At 42.1% G+C, this 20843-nt stretch overlaps 1 protein-coding gene across 6 annotated transcripts in view; it reads right to left on the bottom strand.

Moving 5' to 3' along the window:
- The window catches only part of SON (SON DNA and RNA binding protein), a 38819-nt gene extending 18417 nt beyond the window's left edge, over positions 1-20402 (bottom strand). For all 6 annotated transcript variants that reach the window (XR_004842307.1, XR_004842308.1, XR_004842309.1 and 3 more), the window contains exons 1-5: positions 20198-20402; positions 7416-17861; positions 4616-4776; positions 2253-2393; positions 228-416 (exon numbers count right to left, since the gene is read on the bottom strand). Coding sequence is in view for 2 of the 6 variants with exons in the window: in XM_035896524.1 (XP_035752417.1) it covers positions 228-416; positions 2253-2393; positions 4616-4776; positions 7416-17861; positions 20198-20387 (11127 nt within the window). In the remaining 4 variants the exon portion in view is untranslated. The remainder of the gene's footprint in view (positions 1-227; positions 417-2252; positions 2394-4615; positions 4777-7415; positions 17862-20197) is intronic.
- Between the last annotated feature and the right edge of the window lie 441 nt (positions 20403-20843).

Here is a 20843-nt window from a genome sequence, read left to right as displayed (position 1 = left end):
AAAAGCACACAGTACAGTACAGAACACAGTACAGGTGGCTTTCATCATTACCCACATGAGCATGGCAACCAAATTTGAAGACCCCAGCAGTTCAGATAATGAGCTTATTGAAGTGTTAGATACTACCTATGTAAGCGTTTTTTTTTCACAGACTGCAGTTTGGTACCAGACTGACCAGGTGCTGGTTTTGGTTTTCTTATATGATATGCTTTCCTTCCCTTCCTTACCTCAATGGATGGTTTGGGGAAAACATCATCCTTGCCGTCTTCTTTGCCTTTTTCAACTGGAACCCATTCTCCATAGACACTATCTGCTTCTTTTTTTCTATGTTGAGACCCAGATGAAACAGGAAATTCCTTTGACAGGCTGACCTGATTTTTTGGTTGTGGTGGTGGTGCTGGTTTTATGCTGGGAGTCTTAAAGAAACAGAATTAGAAAAAGTCAAAAACTTGAACACACACAATACTCACATCTTTGAGAAACGATTTATTGCATAGACTTGGTACTAAGTTCTCAAAAAACAGTCATTCTTCTTACTAACATCAAACTGAAAGCCTTTATAACAAATCATTTTAGTACAGCCCTAAAAACACACAATTGAGCAATAAATTGCAGTATAGAAGATGAAACAGCTGGAAGCTAAAAAAAAAAAAAAAAATTTCACTTAAATCAGCTGCAGAAGCCATAAACATGCAAAACCTCACTCTGAAAATTAACCTCCCTGCTTTCCCTCTACCCCATCACAATCTTAATCTGCCACACATGCATTTTGTAAAGGAAAGCACCAAAATAAAAATCACGGGCAGCAAAAAACATTAGCTGTGATATCCACATGATGCTAAAAACTCTACATTACTATACATAGAGAAAGCAGTTTTCAACATTTTGGTTTCTAATTTTTGATTATTTTTTAATAGCAGCATAAATCTCAAAGTAAATTAAGTCTATGAGCTTCTGTTGCTTAGAAAGTATTGCTAATTTATTAAGAGTCCACAGAAATCTGACAGGTTCCCCTTCTAAGAGGTGAACAGAACCCAGAGAGCTAACAATATTGGGTAAACTCCTATTATCAAAGGAAGATGGATGGGAATGACAGCAAGACAATAATCCATAAAGAATGGAAAGAATGATACTAAAAGGATCGAAAACTGTGGAAAATGGCAGAGCAGCCCATAACCACGAAAGAACATTCCTCTTTAGAGCCTGTACGGAATCCCAAGGTTTCTTGAGTTTCATTGTACCACTTTCTAATGGTTCAATATAAACTATAAATCTATTTCTATCTTACAAATCATGTAAATGTGTATTACGGCTTATTTTGTATATGCCACAAGCTATATATTGTTGTAAATAAAAATATAAATGCTATTTATATTTTCACTTAGCATATTAATACTTTTATAGTACTTTATACTCTGCAAAATCAGAGCAGACTTTCATGGGCACAAAACACCCACACCCACCCGCCACCCCACCCCCCCCCAAAAAAAAGCCCTATACAAATTCTAATCTGTTCTTCAAAGCATATGAATCACAGATCCATTTAAAGAAATGCTCCCTCATTTTATTCCTTCCAACATGCTCATACCCAGAAAGCACCAATACAAACTCTGACACAGTCAAAACCAGCCCCCAAAAGGAGGGGGTTTAATAGGACATTAAGACCCTCTTAGTAACAGACATCATCAGTGATTCTCGTTCTTAACACACCATTTACTTCTCTGTTGGCTAATCTCAAAATAACAGAACTTTTTTTCCCTCTTAGCGAATACTTGAGATCTACTGAAGAAGCAGACATGCAAGATTTGGAGTTTGCATAAAGCTGATGGCATCAGCTCATTTACAACACCTCAAAACACTTTTAGAATTTTGCTAGGGGGTTTTGTTTGTCTTTTAAAGAAAAACAATGCTGTTCCAAAAGCATATCCCAATTCCAACACTGTTTGTAAATTCATACTGATATTTTTGCAATGAAAACATGAAGTAAAAACAATCCTCTTTACATTATTTAAGCTTTAAAAGCTGCAAAGACATTAATGAAAAAAAAAAATAAACCCGTTTCAATCCAATAACGGGGACTACCACAATTTCATAGACTGCAGCTAAGTTTCTTATTGTAGCAACAGTACTTTTAACAACATCCCAGTGCAATTTCACCATGATTATCAATCCCTATTTAATGTCTGTAAAGTTACGTGCATTATTTAAAAACAACCACAATTTAAAATATCGAAAATTAAAGAAGTACTCACACTTAAATTGAAAAAAATAGGTTTGGGTTCACTGAGTTTAAAAGGATGATTATAGAAAGGACGTTCTTCCTCCTCTTCATCAGAAACATGAGGTTTGTTCACTATCACATCATCTGTGCTTTGAGCAATCTTCTTGCATTTCTAAAACAAACAAAAAAAAAAAAGGCATGACAACCCAGACTTTGAACCAAAACATACAAAAAGAGCATTTTTATAAGACTGTTCTTCTTTTCTAAAGCAGGAGGTATAATCTGAGAAAGTCTTTCAGCAGTGTCATCAATATATGTACTTTTGACATTTTATGCACATTATCAAACACCTACCTAGGTTTGCTAGGCACTCATGCAGTGAATAATTCTACAGACATAACATTTCAGCAGCATACGGTAAAGCTTACTACACAGTGCTAGTTGCAGAATGTGTGGCTAAGGCTGCAAACATTCCAGAGTAGGAACTCACTGGTTGGTTGGCATCCCACATAACTAACACACTGCAATCTGATAGAAACTTCAGTATAAGTCACAAAACTACTACACAGAAAAACTAAAGAATTAATAGTTACTAATTCTAAGTTCCACTGGTAGTGAAGGGACATACGTCAGAAACAATGGCTCCAAATGATCTCAGATTTCTTCTGAAATACTTTGATGTTGGCCAGGTACGCAAGATACCCCATTTTATATTCAACTTCTGTTGAATATAAAACACATAGGTGCTATGGGGATACTGCAGTCAAATGGGAAGAGAACCTTGGGGGGGCGGGCAGACATTCCGGAAAGGCTAGAATTGTACGATGGAAAAACTCTTAACCATGTGGTTATCTACACTGAGTGTTTATCAGCAGCAACTATAACTTAGTCAATCCAAAATGCATTTGAGAACGTTATAGTCTAATATCATGCTTCTATTATGTCCCCATTCATGAAAAGTACTCTTAGAAGACTTACAAAACATTTGAGGACATAACATTTGAGGAAATACCAGCAAAGTGAAGCCATCATCTGATTTGATTCTAGTTCAAGTTCGTATCATTGTAAGTCACACCTGTTTAATGACCTGATTGTTGGCATGTAAGGAGCAAACAGGCAGCTCCATCACTAAAAACCAAGGCACACAGTCGGCACTGTTCTCATCAGTCCTTACAATAAAAGACTCCTGCACTCTCCTGTGCTAAGACGCCTCCAATGACTGAAGCACATTCTTTAGGCAACAGGAAAAGCCTGCACTATTTGGAAAGCTAATCAACAAAATATATTATCTGCAGTTATTAGCTGGCTCCCAACTAATTGGAAGCAGTTTGTCCAGTTTGCAGGTTACATTGCAGAGAAGAAGCAACCCACTGAGCTTTGCAAGAAGCTCAACAGGCTCTGGAAGGGTTCTCCACTTGGGCACACTATCATACGATGATGGCCTGGACTGCTTCTGTGGCCAGTTTTGCTTCAATAGAACAGGAACATGATCCAACAGGTACTCACAGAAAGGGCAAGGAAGGGGCAGGTTTGGGGCTTCCAGATTAGCACTAGCTACACCGGATCTTGGTCAGGTTACATGAAGAGCCACTTAAAATGTCTGCACAATCTCATTTATTTTACTAACAAGTAGTTCTCCTTCCACTAGCCCATGTATAACTAAGGGATTACTTTTCAGCAATTTGACATTGATTAATTTCAGATGTTATTTCCATAGACTTAAACTTCAGAGCTGTCACACTTATGGTGTAATTAAAAACAAAACAAAAAAACACAAACCGAACCACTTATTTTTTCCATTCCAAATTTTCCCTAGTTTCTGGGGAAAAAAAACTTAGGGGAAAATTAGCAAATTGAACAAGGTAACATTACTACAGTAAAAGGGCAAGTAGCAATTTTTCCCCCGTAATCAGAAAGAAAACATCCCATTTGTAGACTCAAACTGCAACAATAATCTTAGAGTGCATATTAAAATACACAAAACTACATGAAGCGAGCACTAGATTTTTAACCCAGAGATAACTTTTAGCAACATGAAATTCACTAACAAAATTAAGAACATGAATAACTAACATGTCACTAGAACCAAAAACTAGAAAGGAAAGTTTTGGGTTTTATTAACAAGACTGCAAGAACTACCAATTTGTACAAAATTAGAACAGAATCAAAACAAGCAAAAAAAAAAAAAAAGCAGCAAAATAATTGGATTTCATACATTTCCATGGAATTAAAGAGCCTGTTTTCATGACTTAAAAAAAAAACAGCATAGTGAATAAGGGCTCAAACCACAAGCCAGCTTACACGTCCATCAAGCACACAGAATGAGAGCTTGCCTAGAAGTCATAAAACCCCAATTTGCTTATTTTCACGTTTCATACAGTTGTTCTCGCTTACCTCAGTGAGCTCCTTTAGCGTATCTCTTGATGACTTCTGATTGGCTTTGTCGTCTTTCTTTTGAGATAACAAAGGCATCAGGCTTGGTGGTAAGGGAACACCAGACTTAGCACACATCGCAGCTGCATTAGCTTTGGCTATTTCAAGTAGCTGGGCCTTGTCTAAAAAAAAATTTATTTTTTTTTTTAAAAGAAAAAACAAGAATCTAAAAATAACAATTTAGGAATAAATAAGCAATTCTGGCAGACTAAAAAAAGTACAAAAAGAAAACACAGTATTTTACCCACACTGTGCATTTTTATGTTCTGTGAAAATAACTAAAAATTGTACTTAGTTGCTCTGGACTTTTTTTAAATTTGGTCTGCCCAACAGATAAGTTAAATTGCAAATTTAACACAAAGCATGGGAGTCCAAACTACAGCACTCAAAATCCTTCAAACCCCAGAAGTTCTGATGCCTGTTTTACTTCACTGATTCATTCTAGTTTTGGAAATACTGGGTCATTTCTACACAGCATAAATTCCAAAGCCTAATTCCTAGCTATCTCTGAAAAGCATTCAAAGGTGTTGAAGAAGTCCCCTCAAGTCCCCCAGTACTTAGCCTGAAAGCTACTTACAACAGAGTAAGCACTGAATAAAATGTGTATTTGCGTAAAATACAATTACACACAAAACTGTTAATAAAACAGTATTTTGCTTTACTAAGGAAAAAAGTGCATATGGCCCTGTATTGGGTTTGCGTGGCAAGGTTTTGGTAGCAGGGGCGGCTATTGAGGTGGCTTCTGTGAGAAGCTGCCAGAAGCTTTCCCTGTGTCTGATATAGCCAATGCCAGCTGGCTCCAAGGGAGACCATTGGCCAAGGCTGAGCCCATCAGCAACGGTGGTAGCACCTCCGGGATAACGTATTTAAGAAGGGAAAAAAACAGCTGCGCAACAGCAGCCACAAAGAGAAGAGTGAGGGGATGTGAGAGGAACAGCCCTGCAGGCACCAAGGTCAATGAAGAAGGAGGGGGAGGAGGTGCTCCAGGCACTAGAGCAGATTCCCCTGAAGCCCAAGGTGAAGCCCATGGTGAGGCAGGCTGTCCCCCTGCAGCCCATGGAGGCCCACAGTGGAGCAGATACCCACCCACAGCCTGGGGAGGACCCCACGCCAGAGCAGGTGGATGCCCAAAGGAGACTGTGACCCTGTGGGAAGCCTGCGCTGGAGCAGGCTCCTGGCAAGGACCTGTGGAACCATGCAGAGAGGAGCCCGCACTTGTGACCCCACAGGGGACCCACACTGGAGCAGTTCATGAAGAACTGTAGCCTGTGGGAAGGACCCTCACTGGAGAAGTTCATGGAGGACTGTATCCTGTGAGAGGGATCCCATGCTGGAGCAGGCGAAGAGGGTGAGGAGTCCTTCCCCTGAGGAGGAAGGAGCGGCAGAAACAACATACAATGAACTGACCGCAACCCCCATTTCCCTGTGCCACTCTGAGGGAAGAGGTAAAGAAAATCGGGAGTAAAGTTAAAGTTAAGCCCAGGAAGAAGGGAGGGGTGGGGCGAAGGTGTTTGGGGGTTTTTTCTCTCCTACGCTGATCTGACTGGTAATAAATTAAACTAATTTCCCCAAGCAGAGCCTGTTTTACCCATGACAATAACCGGCCAACAATCTCTCCCTGCCCTTATCTCAACCCACAAGCCTTTCAATATATTTTCTCTCGCCTGCCCAGCTGAGGAGAGGAGTGACAGAGCAGCTTGGTGGCACCTGGCATCCAGCTAAGGTCAACCCGTCACAGGCCCTATCACAGAAATAGAGAATAGGTCCCTTCCAACCCTTGCCATTCTGTGATTCTGTGGAATGAAAATAAAGTACACCTTATTTGATCTGCCAGTTTGCAAATAAATGAGTTACAACTATCTCTGCAAGCAAACAGCTTTATAAAAATCCTAGGACAATATTCCTTTACTTCTTCAGCAACAGAAGTATACAGATACAGACTTGCTGCATAATCAGACCATGAAGGCAGATTCAAGGATGCTCATTAATTCTCATGTTCTGTACAAAAATAATTCTCTGGTCAAGGGGCCTCCACGGTAACTTTATGAGACAGGACTAAAAGGATCAGAACCTGAGGTCCACAAAAGGAGGCTTCCACACTGTACAAAAGCTCATCTCTCAAAATTAAAACCTTTCTCCTTACATAACTTACTACTTAAGAGAACTACAAGGCCTCTCTTCCTCCAGTCACAGAGAAGAGACACGGTTCATTAGGTTTGGGGTTGGTTCTTTTTTTTTTTTCCTCTTATCAGCTGGGTCTGGGAATATTTTCAGAAACAAGTCTCTCTTCCCATTAAATTCTTACCAGGGAAGAGAGGCAAGACAGAGTAACAGAGATAAACAAGCATTACAGCTGACAACAGAGCTAAGACCTCTCCAACTGGCACTTACTTTCAAATGTTCTTTCATGCCTAATTTGTCCTCAGGAAAACCAGAAATTCATAACTTTCTTACAGAGTACTTGGCCTGTACTAACCATTGCAATGAACAGTGTTCCTCAAGACTGCAACGTACTACCTTTGTATAAAAGCCCTATAACCAAGATAACAACCTGCTCTAAATACCCTTTCATCCATACGGTAAGCATTGATTCAGCTCCAACATAAAAGCTCCTACTGGAAGTCACTGCCTAAAAGCAGTGCACAAAATGACTTCCAAGGAATTCCTCATGAATGCTACAGAGATATGTTAAAATAAGACTATTTGAATGAACACAGTATCAACTAACCATGGAACTACTGAAAATAAAATTATCACTTACCCAAGTCTGTAAGACGTTTAGGTGACCTGCTTGAAAATCGTTCTGATGACCTTGACCGACGACGATCGGGTGATCTGCTGTACCTTCTTCTCCCTGAAGATCTTGATCGCCGTAGTCGAATTGGTGACCTACTAGAGCTCCGTCGTCTTCCTCTTGATCTTGATCGCCTTTGACGAATAGGTGTTCGACTCCTGCTCCGTAATCTGAGTGATATTCTACGATCTCTTGAATCTGATCTTCTTCTTCTTCTGTCAGTAGATCTTGATCTATTTCTCTGAGATCTCTTACGTCTGTCTCTTGATAAAGAACGCCGCCTCCTTGATGCTGACCTTGACCTACTCCTCCGTCTGTGCCTTGAACGTGACAATGAGCTAGAACGAGAGCGACGATTAGATTTTGATCTTGATGCTCTTCTCCGTGTTACTGATCTAGAGCGATTCCGTCTAGAGCGAGATTCTGTATCGTATCTCTGGGATCTGCGCTGAGAAGACCTGGAGCGTCTGCTTCTAGACCTCCGTGAAGATTCTTTGTCTGCTGTTTTTTCAACAGATTTGGATCGACTCCTTTGGCGAGCAGTGGACCTGGAGCGTCTACGTCTAGACCTCCGCGAAGACTCTTTGTCTGCTGCTTTTTCAACAGATGTGGATCGACTCCTTTGGTGAGCAGTGGACCTGGAGCGTCTACGTCTAGACCTCCGCGAAGACTCTTTGTCTGCTGCTTTTTCAACAGATGTGGATCTACTTTTCTGGTGAGCAGTAGACCTGGAACGTCTACGTCTGGATCTCCGGGAAGACTCTTTGTCTGCCACTTTTTCAACAGATGTGGATCGACTCTTTTGGAGAGTAGGAGATTTTGAGGGTCTGCTTATAGATCTCCGCGAAGACTCTCTGTCAGACATTTTGTCAACAGATTTGGATCTAGATTTTTCACGTTCAGAAGACTCAGAACGCCTACTTTCGGGTATAAAGGAAGAGTCCTGTTCCTCCGACCTCTCAAGAGGCATGGAATCCTGTTTATCGTCATCTCCCAGAGAGGGCTCCACATCCTCACCCTCTTCACCAGTGGTAGACCTTGACTCACGCTCATCTGACGATGTGGAGTCTCTTCGTTCAGCTGTCAAGGAGGGCTCCACATCATCTCCTTCTTCACCAGTGGTAGACCTTGATTCACGCCCATCAGGGGATGTGGAACGTCTATGTTCAGTTGTCAGGGAGGGTTCCACATCTTCTCCTTCTTCACCAGTGGTGGACCTTGACTCATGCTCATCCGATGATGTGGAATCTCTTCGTTCAGCTGTCAAGGAGGGTTCCATATCCTCCATGTCTTCACCAGTGGTAGACCTCGACTCATGTTCGTCTGAGGATGTGGAGTGTCTACGTTCAGCTGTCAAAGAGAGCTCCCGGTCCTCTGCTTCTTCACCAGTGGTTGACCTTGACTCACGTCCATCAGGAGACACGGAGCGTCTATGTTCAGCTGTCAAAGAAGGTTCCAAATCTTCTATTTCTTCGCCAGTTGTAGACCTTGACTCACGGTCATCAGAGGATGTGGAGTGTCTGCGTTCAGCTGTCAAAGAGGGCTCCCCATCTTCTATATCTTCACCAGTGGTAGACCTCGACTCATGCTCGTCAGAGGATGTGGAATCTCTTCGTTCAGCTGTCAAGGAGCGTTCTGCATCCTCTGCCTCTTCCCCAGTGGTAGATCTTGACTCATGCTCATCAGAAGACACTGAGCATCTACGTTCTGTTGTCAAAGGCTGCTCCAGATACTCCGCTTCTTCACCAATGCTAGATCTTGACTCATGCTCGTCAGGGGATGTGGACCGCCTGTGTTCAGATGTCAAAGAAGGCTCCAGATCATCCATTTCTTCATCTATGGTGGATTTCTGGTCATGGCCCTCAGGGGACACAGACCGTCTATGTTCAGAAGTCAAAGAGGACTCCAGACCCTCTTCCTCCATGGGAGATTTCAGCTCATGACCTTCCTGATATGAGGATACAGAATGTCTACGTTCGGATATCAAAAAGGGCTCTAGATCCCCTGTTTCTTCAGCAGGGCCAGATTTCACACTGTAGCCGTCAGGGGACATGGAGCACCCACTTTCAGGCATTAAAGAAGGTGTTGCATCATCTGTTTTTTCAACAGGGATAGATTTCAAGTCACTGTCATCAGGGGACATGGAGGATCTATCGTTTAGTGTCAAAGGTTCGAGATCACTTACTTTTCCAACAGTGTGGAATCTCAACTCCTGGCCGTCAGGGGATGCTGCATGTTCATTTTCGGGTGCTGGAGAAAGGTCCTGCGCATCTGCTTTTTGAACAGGGGTGAATCTTACCTCCTGGCTCTCGAAAGACAAACGATGGTCATTTTCAGATGTCAAAAAATCCACATCCTCAGTTTTCTCAGCATGAGGCAATCTTGATTCATATTCTTCAGGTGACAAAGCATGTTCATTTTCAGATGTCAGAGAAGGTTCCTTAGCCTCTACTTTTTCAGCAGGGCTAGACTGCGGCTCCTGACCTTCAGGGGACATGGCACATTCACCTTCAGACAAAGACAACTCCTGCACCTCTGTTTTTTCAACAACAGTAGACTGCAGCTCCTGGCTATCACTGGACATTGAACTTTCACTTTCAGATGTTTCAGAAGGTTCCTCCATTTCTTCTTTTTCAACAGGACTGGATCGCAAATCATGGCCTTCAGGGGATACCTCATACTCATTTTCAGACAGCAAAGAACACTCCTGCACCTCTGTTTTTTCACTAAGAGCAGAGAGCATCTCCTGCCCTTTGGGGGATGCAGCATATTGACTACCTGGTATTAGTGAAGTCTCCTGCACCACTGTTTTTTCATCAAGGCTAGACTGTAATCCTTGGCCTTCAGGAAAGATGGTGTATTCACTATCAGATGTCAGAGAAGGCTCCTGCACCTCTTTTTCAGCAGGGCTGGTTGTCATCTGGCCCTCAGGCGATACAGCATATTCATTTTCAGACAGCAGAGAACACTCCTGTACGTCTGTTTTTTCAGCAAGGGAAGATGGCAATTCATGATCTTCAGAAGACACAGCATATTCATTGTCAGGTACTACAGAAGCCTCCTGCATCTCTACCTTTTCAGGAGAGCTAGATCTCAACTCCTGGCCCTCCCAAGATATAGCATATTCATTTTCAGACACCAGAGCAGGCTCTTGCACTATCTTTTCAACAGCAGGTGACTGCAACTCCTGACTCTCGATGGACACAGAACACCTTTCTTCAGACACCCGATAAAGTTCCCGCATGTCTCTTTTTTCAGCAGGGGTTGAAGTCAACTCCGGGCCATCAAGCTCTATTGTGTATTCATTTTCAGACATTTGAGAAGGCTCCTCTACCTCAACTTTTTCAAAAGGGGTGGATGTCAACTCATGACCATGAGAGGAAACAGAACATCTGCTTTCCAGTATCAGAGGTGCCTCCTGCACCTGTATTTCTTCATCATAGGTAGATCTCAACTTGTGGTCATCAGGGGATACAACGCATTTCAGTTCAGATGACTTTTGCACCTCTACTTTTTCAGCCTGGATAGGTCTCAATTCATGACTATCAGACAACAGGAGAAGCCCACCTTCAGATGTCAGAGAAGTCACTGGGGCCTGTAGTTTCTCAGTAGGTGTGCTTATTGATTCACAGACATCAGCAGACTTGGAGAATCCACTTTCCAGCGGAAGAAGAGGCTTCTGTAGCTCCATTTTTTCAGCTGCAGTGGGTGTCAATTCATAGCCTTCAGGGAAGACAGAACACCTAAGCTCAGATGCCAATGAAAGTTCTGCACCTTCTGTTTTCTCAAAATAATTGTGTTTCAATATATGGCCATCATGGCACACAGGAATTCCACTTTTAGACATCAAGTAAGATCCTGTACCCTCTATTTTTCCAGCAGCCAGGTACCTCGACTCATGCACTTCAGAAGATTCAGAGCAGTCAATTTCAAGTACTTGTGGAAGTGTTGGACCGTCTAAATCTCCATCAACAGATGATCTGGACTCATGAGCTTCAGAAGATTTGCAGCTTTGTCCTACAGTTGTCAGTACAACTTCACCCATTTTTTCAAAAGATGACGCTGAAATGAGGTCATCTGACATCTCAACAGGACCACACTCAGATGTCAGGGAAACATCTGGGGCCTTGACTTTTTCAACAGATAAAGATCTTTGTTCATTTCTATCAGGTGACTTGAAGGACCCACCTTCAGACATCAACGGAAGCTCCCCTATTTGTGCAGCAAAGCTGGATCCTGATTCATGTCCATCAGGCTCCTGCATCTGGCCCTTTTCAACAGGCAAGGAGGCTGACTTACAGACATCAGGGAATGCAGAGCATGTAACTTCAGGTGCTAGGAAAGATTCCTGAGCCTCTGCTGTTTCAGAAGATAGCGACCTTGTCTCAAGGCTGTCAGCCAACTTGGAAGATTCACTTTGAGGTACTTGCAAAAAATTCTGAAGCTCTGTTTTTTCAACAGGGGTATGTCTCAATTCATGACCACCAGACAAGTCAGAGAGCACACTTTCAGACATCAGAGAAAACCCCTGATCCTCTGTTTTTTCAGAGGATGAGGAGATTGTCCTGTAATTATCCGAAGATATAGAGCATCCACTTTCAAGTGTCAGAAGAGGCTCTGGACCCTCTATTTCTTTGAGAGAGGTAGATCTTGGCTCATCATGGGATGCAGAGAGATGAAATTCTGTTACTGAAGAAGTTTCTGGATCTCCCATTTTTTCAACAGATGAGGATCTTGACTTGGATGTGGAGTATGTAAGTTCATGTAGTGATGAAGACTCCATGGCCACTGCTTTTTCAGCTGATTCATTTTCAGGTGTCACAGAAAGCTCTGAAGCCTGTGTTTTTTCCACAGACATGGATCTCAACTCCTGGTCATCTGGGATTTTGGAGCTATCAACTTCAGACAGCACAGAAGGCTGCAGATCTGCTGTTTTTTCAAGAGATGAGGAGCTTTTCTCAGGACTCTCAGAAGTTTTGGAAAATCCACTTTCAGATGCTGGCAGCAGCTCTGGGCCATTTATTCTTTCAACAGACAAAGCTACTGACATGGGACCATTAGAGGATTTGGAGGAGCTGCCTTCACTTGCGAAAGAAGGTTCAGAAACTCCTACTTTTTCAAGACATTTGGTTGACTCCTGAAGTTCAGAAGACTCCACATGCTTGCTACTACTCTGTACTGAGGATAACTTACTCTCTCTTTTTTCTACAGATTTGGACCTTGACTTAACACTATCAGAGGACTTGGAACGTTTCCGTTTGGATTTTTTAGAAGATTCCTTGCGCTTTTTTTCAACAGACCTAGACCTAGACTTGTAATGTTCAGAAGATTTTGAGCGACGACGCTTAGATTTTCGTGAGGACTCCTTCTTTTTTTCCACTGACTTGGATCTAGACTTGTAACGGTCAGAGGACTTTGAGCGCTGACGTTTAGACTTCCGCGATGATTGCTTTCGATCTCTTTTTTCTACTGATCTGGATCTAGACTTGTAACAGTCAGAGGACTTTGAGCGCTGACGTTTAGACCTCCGCAGAGATGCCTTCCGACCTCTCTTCTCAACAGATCTTGACCTCGATTTCGAACGATCAGAAGAACCAGACCCCCTGTGTCTGAACCTCCATGAGTATTCTTTACCCCCTCTCTTTTCTGAAGACCTGGATCTAGATTTAGAACGGTCAGAGGACCTGGAACGTCTGCGGCGGGATCTCCAGGAAGACAACCTGCTCCCCCTCTTTTCCACTGACCGTGATTTAGACCTGTAGCGGTCAGATGACCTGGAACGTCTGCGCCCAGACCTTCGAGAGGACAGTCGCTTTTCCACTGACCTGGACTTAGACCTGTAGCGGTCAGAAGACCTGGAACGTCTGCGCCCGGACCTTCGAGAGGACAGTCGCTTTTCCACTGACCTGGACTTAGACCTGTAGCGGTCAGAAGACCTGGAACGTCTACGTCTGGACCTTCGGGAGGACAGTCGCTTTTCCACTGATCTGGATTTAGACCTGTAGTGGTCAGATGACCTGGAACGTCTACGTCTGGACCTCCCAGAGGACAATCTGCTCCCTCTCTTTTCTGCTGATCTGGACTTAGACCTGTAACGGTCAGACGATCTGGAGCGTCTGCGTCTGGACCTCCGGGAAGACACTCTTCTCTCTCTCTTCTCCACAGATCGGGATCTAGATTTGGAATGCTTTTTTCTGGAAACCGAATAGTTTCTGCTCCTAGAACGTGCTCTTTTAGAGGTCAAACGCCTGGAAGTAGAACGAGACCTTGATTTTTTCTTCCGCTTCCTCGACCTGGACTGAGACTTGGAGCGACTCCTTTTTTGTTTCTTTGCATCGTGTTTTTTATCACTGCTCCTATGGCTACTTTTTTCAACAACTTTCTCGAGTCTCATCAGAGTCTCCCTCATTCGTGCTGCCACATCAGGTTGCACATCGGATGTTTCTGAATCTCTTTTCTCTGACTCCCGTTCTGGAGTTGCTTCTCTGACAGCCTCAGCCTCTGGAACGACTTCTGACTGGCTTGCCTCTGCCACACCTTCTGTAACAGTCTCAGGTACTGGAGCTGCTTCCAAATCTTTTGCCTCTGGCTCCAGCCCCACAGCTGCTTCTGCATCTTTCAGCTCTACAACGATCTCAGGAACAGAAGCTGTTTCCAAATCTTTTGCTTCTGCCACATGAGCTGGAGCCGCTTCCAACTGGTTTGTGTCTCCAATTATTTCAGATTCAGGAGTCCCTGCTGCATCTTTTTCATCTGCTGCATGTGAAGAACTAAAAACTGTTCCCGGTACTAAAGGTTCAGATGCTTGAATTTGCTCTGCATCTTTCTTCTCAACCAGTATCTCGCATTCCTGAGCTTGACTTGGAACTCTGACATCTTCTATTTGTTGACCCTGCACCCCTTCTGCATATTGTACTTCTGCTGCCACTTCATGTTCCAGTGTTGTTTCCAGATCTTTCATGTCCCCTGGTTTTGGAACTGCTTCAGACTTCATTTCAGCAGCGCTCAACATTTCTGGAGCCTCTTCTGTACTCTTCCATTCTGCAGCAGGTTTTGCTTCTAGAACTGCTTGCAGATATTCTTGCTTTTCAGTGTGCAAAGAATCTGGAACAGCTTCTGAAGCATCCTCTAAAACATTCATTGCCCCCACATTTCCAGAGTTCTGGGAAGTTCCCAAGCCTTGGACATCCATGTGCACCTCAGGCTCTTCGACTGTTTCAGAACCTTTCACCTCTACTGTTGCAGACTCTTTCATGCTTTCCAGCAACGTCGCTTCTCTAGCTTCTGATGCTGGCTCCAAATATTTTCCTTTCATTGCTTTATCAGTTTCTGAAGCTTCTTCCAAGTCTTTTACATTGATAAGCGAGGGCTCGTTTTTTCTCGTGGTTGTCCTCCTTGTTGCAATTATGTATTCTACAGTAGGTCCCTGAGTTCTCACATCTGTTGTAATTTTAGATTCTGAAGTTCCTTTCAAGTTTCTCACTTCTGTCACTATTTCTGATGCCACAGTTTTTTCTTCCGCTCTGGGCAAAGACTCTAATACTGCTTCTGAATGACCTACTATTTGTTCCCGTACAGACTTTGAACTTGTTTCTAAAGTTTGCACCGTCACTGCTTGCACAGGTTCTAGTATTGCTTCTTTGCTCCTTGCCTTTGCTTTGTCTGGATCTTCTGGAGCAACTTCAGAATGCCTCATTTCTCTAACCATCTCAGATGCCAATGTCCTTCCTGAGTGTTGCATTAGTGTCCTTGTTTCACATCCCACAACCATTTCCAAATTTTTCATCTGTGTTAAGGGTGAAGTTTTTGACCTTGCTTCCACATCTTTTACCTCTGAAACTGCCTCAACTTCTGACAAGTTGCCTAAATCTCTCACTTCTACACTGGCACAACTGGTAGCTAGTTCAGAATGCTTTACCTCCCCTAGCACCTCAATTTGTGAGGTTCTCACATGTGTCATGACCTGAGACTGTGAAACGATGGAACTCTCCATTTTGCTTGCACTAACTGTTTCTGCATGTTTTAGTTCTCTCTCTGCTGTGGTTTTCACATGTGTCATTCCTGATAATGCCTCAGCCTCTCTAGATGGTTCCATGCTTACACATGGAACCACAGATTCAGGAGTCCTTTCTGACCTTTCTTCTAAGGCAGGAAGTCCTGGACTCGCTTCCAAGGCTTTGCTACCCATTTTGGCTTCAAAACACACAGTTTCTCCTAAGCCCCTTGCCACTGCAAGGGTTCCAGGCTGCGAGACTGCTTCCAAAGCTTGTATCTTTGCCATACCTACATATGCTGGATCTCCTAAATCTTTCACACTTCTCATGTGCAGGTGTGATGATGAAATCTTCATCTCTGTCTCAGCTCTGTCACGGTCTGCTTCTGAATCACTCCTTTCTGTATCTGCTACAGGTCTTACAGTTGTTTCCAAACTTTTCACTGGTCTCACAGATCCAACTTCCATAGCTAGGAGACCAGCATCTGAGCCTGCTTCTACTCCTGCCATGCTACCTAGAGTTATTTCCGAACCTTTTGACACCACTGTTGAATCCAGTGTTGCTGCTAAACCTCTGGCCACAGTCCCACAATGCACAGCTTCTTCTGAAGCTTTCACACCTTCCATTTGTAAAGACAGAGAAGCCGTTTTCAAAGTTTTTGCTTCCACCACAGTCATTGGTCTTAGGACTCCTCCTTGACCTTTCACATCTTCTTTCTGCAAAGACAGGGGAGTTGCTTCCAAACTTCTCACATTTGATTCACTCAGCTCCTCTGGTTGTCTCAGTAATGAAGTACCTTCTGAATCTTTTGCCGCTACGGGTTCTGAAGTTGCTCTTAAACCTTTTGCCTCTGCAACCACACTCACATCTGTCAATTCTGCTGGAAGTGCAGATTCCTGGGTTCTAGCCACACTTCTTGTTTCTGTCAAGACTTTAGGTTGTAGGAACACTCCTGATGCGTTCAGCACGGTTGCAGGATTAGTGGTACCTTCTGTATCTTTGACTACTTCAACTTGCAGACATTCTCGAGCTGTTTTGACATCTTTTGCTATAAAACCCACAGGTTCCATGATTGTTTCCAAAGCTTTGGGCTTTACTACAGCAATTGGCTGCAGAGCTTCTTCCAAAGCTTTCACATTTTCTGTATGTACAGAGCTCCTAGCTGGTTCAGTATCCTTCACTTTTGTAACAGCTCCTGGTCCCAGGGGTATTTTGGCACTTATTAATTCCACCTGGGTCACACCAGTCACTGTAGGTATTTCAAAAGGACGTTGCAATGATACATCTGCCTCCAAGACACCTGAACCCTCTGCGGGGCTGCACTGCATCACACTCAAATTATCAGATATAACTGAGGGCTCCAGGGCTGGCTCCAAAGTTCTGCTCACGCCCCCTAATTCCAAAGGTGTTTCCACATTTTTCACGTGTCCCATATGCAAATATTTTTCAGTTGCTTCTGGAATTTTCACTTCTTCCATGGCCACAGACACGTGAGCTACCTTCACAGTATTCAGATCCGCCTGATTTGCAGATGTAGGAATTGTTGTCACATCACTTGCCAAAGACACAGATGCTGAAGTTGCATCTAACTCTTTTGCTCCCCCTTGCGCAACAGGCTGTAGAGATGCTTCTGAGTATTTCAACACCTCCATGGTCTCAGACTCAAGAGCTGTATCTAAAGCTTTTACTTCCCCAGTGCCTTTAGATTTCAGAATAACTTCTGTTACTTCTGAAGCTAGAGTTGCTGCTGCATCTTTTTGAATTTCAGATTTACTGGCAATTCCAGATGGGATGCTAAACAAAGTATCATTTCCAGTATCAACAAGAACACCCTTTTCACTCGCATTAATAGCTACAGGATAAATACTTTCGTGAGACTGTTCAATTTGTTCTTCTCTAGTGCAAATTTCAGTTTGAGTTATACTAGCATTTTCATGGATATCAGATTGGCTGCCTGCTAAATTAAATGGAGGGTTTGTTGCACACAAAGTCCCCTTCTCACTTCCAAGATTTTCCACAGATTGCTGAGAATCAATTCTTGAATGAGAAACAAGTCCTAAAGCTTGTCTATCAAGCTCCTCACTTGTTTTTAAGCACAGTTCTTCTGGCTGCACATGGACAGCCAGATTTGCATCTCCAAATCCTCCATGCTGTACGCTCAATTTGGAGCTTGATTTCTCTGGCATCAAGTGAGAAGCAGGCTGCAAGTCTGCATGTTCTCCATGACGTGTACTCAACTTTGACTCCTTTGGCTGCTTTTTATGCTTCTTCTCTTTCTTCCTTTTCTTCTTCTTTTTCTTCTTCTTCTTGCTTTTGTGTTTCTTGTTCTTCTTTGATTTTTTCCTAGGAATTTCATCTTCAGCAGTAGAGCTTCTTTTCGTAGACTGAGTACTATTTTTCACAGTATTTTTGTCTACATCTAGAAAAAATGATATTTTCTTTGTAAGTGTTGTTAAAACTACATTTAAAAAAATCTTTTAGACTAGTGACCAAGCACATGGACAGAAGTACAAAAAAAATTAAACTTGAAACCCACGCCTTCTTCACTAAACTACCATACACAAATAGCACACACTCACTCTCTAGCCCTCTTATACTTACTCTCAGGAGTCACTTTAAGTAAAGAAAACTAAACATTCTTTCAAAAAGTTAACCAAATCTTCTTGGGTCAGCAACACAATTCCAGTGGGAACATGACTCTTTCCAAGAAGTAGTTGGATATACTTCCACCTATGTTCAACTGGGCAGTGCATTCTTCCAGGAGGCTAGAGATGTGCTTTTAAGCTACACCAAGCTGCACATGGAAGTGAAATAAGAAATCCCACTTCCCAAACAAAGTGTCTAAGCGGTGGTATGCTTACTGCACAAAATGTGTCCGGCTCATTATCCCCTACTATGCTTTAACTTGTGAGTGAGCCCAATATTACTAGTGTATAAGAAATTATCTAAGCATATTTACTGCTGAAGTTCCTCACTAAGTTCTTCAAACAAATTTGGGGAAACAGCATCTACTTCCCCAATCCCAAACAAGCTTTAAGGCGTTGCAGGCAACCAGCTGCTCAGACTGGACTGCAGTTGCCACAAGCAACTGCAAACACCTAATAGAGCTTTTGTTTCAAACAGGTAACTAATAAATTCAGTAACAAATAAATTCAGGTGACTGCAGGGATAAGCAATCACTGAGGGGGAAATAAAAGAGGAAGACTAAGGTTTTGATCACCTTCTTTTAATTCTGTATCTCATCTTCCTCTGAATTTAACCTATGTTAGGTTCTTACCCTTCTTTGGATCTAGTGCCATGTTTTCATGAGAAAGGCACTTCTATGAAAGGCAACTTTTTATAATTTCTGTTAAATATGAGCTATATATTTAAGTCTGTTTGCATGTGATCTTCAATGATTATATTTATACTGGCCAGTGCAGTGATATGGATTCTTCAATTACAAGCTGGCTGTGATCAAGTGAACAATGCAAAATCATTCAGAAACTGTTGGTAATTACAATACTATTAAATGAACATAACTTAAGATTCCATAAAGAAGTATCTCAGATAGTTTTAAGCACAAACATTTTTACGGCATAAACAGCCTAACAAAAAAGAGTGTTTCCACCAACATTGTTGTGAATGCAATGAAAGAGGACAATGAAGCAGAGTCAAATGACCTTTTCTACACAGCATTTCCAGATAATCTCTGCTGTCCAACAGCAATGTTAACTCCTTTCCAGATATGAACAGTGGGAATGTTTACCATAGGTTAAGTTTATTAATTTTCAGGTTAATAGGACTCACATTTATTACCATGTTAGCTTGCCTCATTCTTCCATAACAGAAGAACAGCAGAAGTGAAAGTGTTGAAAATGTTCAAGGTAAACAAGCCACTGTGCATAGAAGAAAGAAAACCTTGCAAACAGAATCTCCAAAACAAACAATTTTCTATGCTACCTCTTAAAAAAAAAAAAAAAAAAAATCACTCTGGAACTATACTTACCAAGCACACAGCAGTCACCTATGTTTCAACTCCAAAAAATTAGAAACGCAGTTAATTGGAGCCTTCATCTCACTAACTCTCCTTATTGAGAAATTTTACAGAAAGGGCTAGTCCCATGACAAGGAGTACTCATATGCAACTTTTTGGCATAATAAACCCAGTAATTTATTAAATTTATGAGATTGTTACATAAAAATTTCTTAACCTTTGGAAGATTGCTATGTGAGTATCTAAGTTTTAAAGATAAGTGCATTATTCATTTTAAAACAACAAAGCATCTTACTGACAGAACAGTTAATCATACAGTTCTGAATTCCAATAAATGCTTTTAGAAATAATCTTGCAAACCAATCCAAAATAACACAACAAACAGTGCTTCTATCCATCAGTACCAGCTCTGTTAGTAAGAACTGCGCATTGAGACCCTGAAGTAGGTATATGCAAAATGAAGCACCATTTTATATATATACAAGTGAATCTTATTTATACGTTTTGGCTTTATTGTAATGGAGAGAAAATAAAAATAAATTTTTCACACCTTCAATTTTTCAGTTATGTATTTCTCTGTCCATCTACAGTTGTAAATCACAATAGACAAAAAAATATTTAATGAACATTACAATAAACATACAACTTCTCAGATGAAGCTCAGCGAGAGGAACAATACTGAAGAGTACTTTTCCATCTCTGCAAAAATTGGTTCAATTTTAAGTACTATGACAACCTTCTTAAACAAGACCATATTTGCCAAACGTGTTTTCATTTACCTGATTTGCACTGCAGCTCTGTATCAAGGGCTCCAGAGAGCACTTCCTCTATTTTCTGCACTATCTGATCACTCTGACGAGTCCCAGCACCAGCAACAGTGTCATCTGAAGGGTTGGCTTGCTCAGCTGGGATTGTGTCACCATTGGGCTGGCCTTCTACCTTTCCACTAACCAAAAAAAATATCAACATAATACAAGTAATTTTGAGTCTTTTTTGACCTTTTTTTTTAATTCATAAACATTTATTATACTCAACCCTTCAAAACAGTATTTTAGCCTCCTGAAGAAGCCATGCTTTTAGTGAAACATCTGCCTCTTGATTAACTTTCACATATTCACAACAGAACACATGGTGACAACCGAGTATCAGGCACAAGGGAAACACATTCTCAAATATGCCACAGTCCCCGTGCTTTATGTAAGAACTTGTATAGGCTCCCCTCACAAAATAAGCACCCATCACTCGCTCTTCTCCAGCAGATTTTGTTTACTGGGCAAGGTAAGGTTGGGGAAATCTAGGCGAGCTTGTAGTTAAGACTAGTGAGACAAATCACACAGACACTCGCCCCTGTCCCTCTTGCCCTGACACAAGAGACCAACACCAAAAACGCGTGAGTGAAAACGGGTGCGCGTTCGCCAGCAAACA

This window comes from Egretta garzetta, unplaced genomic scaffold (genome assembly GCF_000687185.1).
Source record: "Egretta garzetta isolate BGI_Z169 unplaced genomic scaffold, ASM68718v1 scaffold45, whole genome shotgun sequence".
Lineage (NCBI taxonomy): Eukaryota > Metazoa > Chordata > Aves > Pelecaniformes > Ardeidae > Egretta > Egretta garzetta.
Note: the sequence above shows the minus strand (reverse complement) of the source record. Positions and strands in the feature narration are given on the sequence as shown.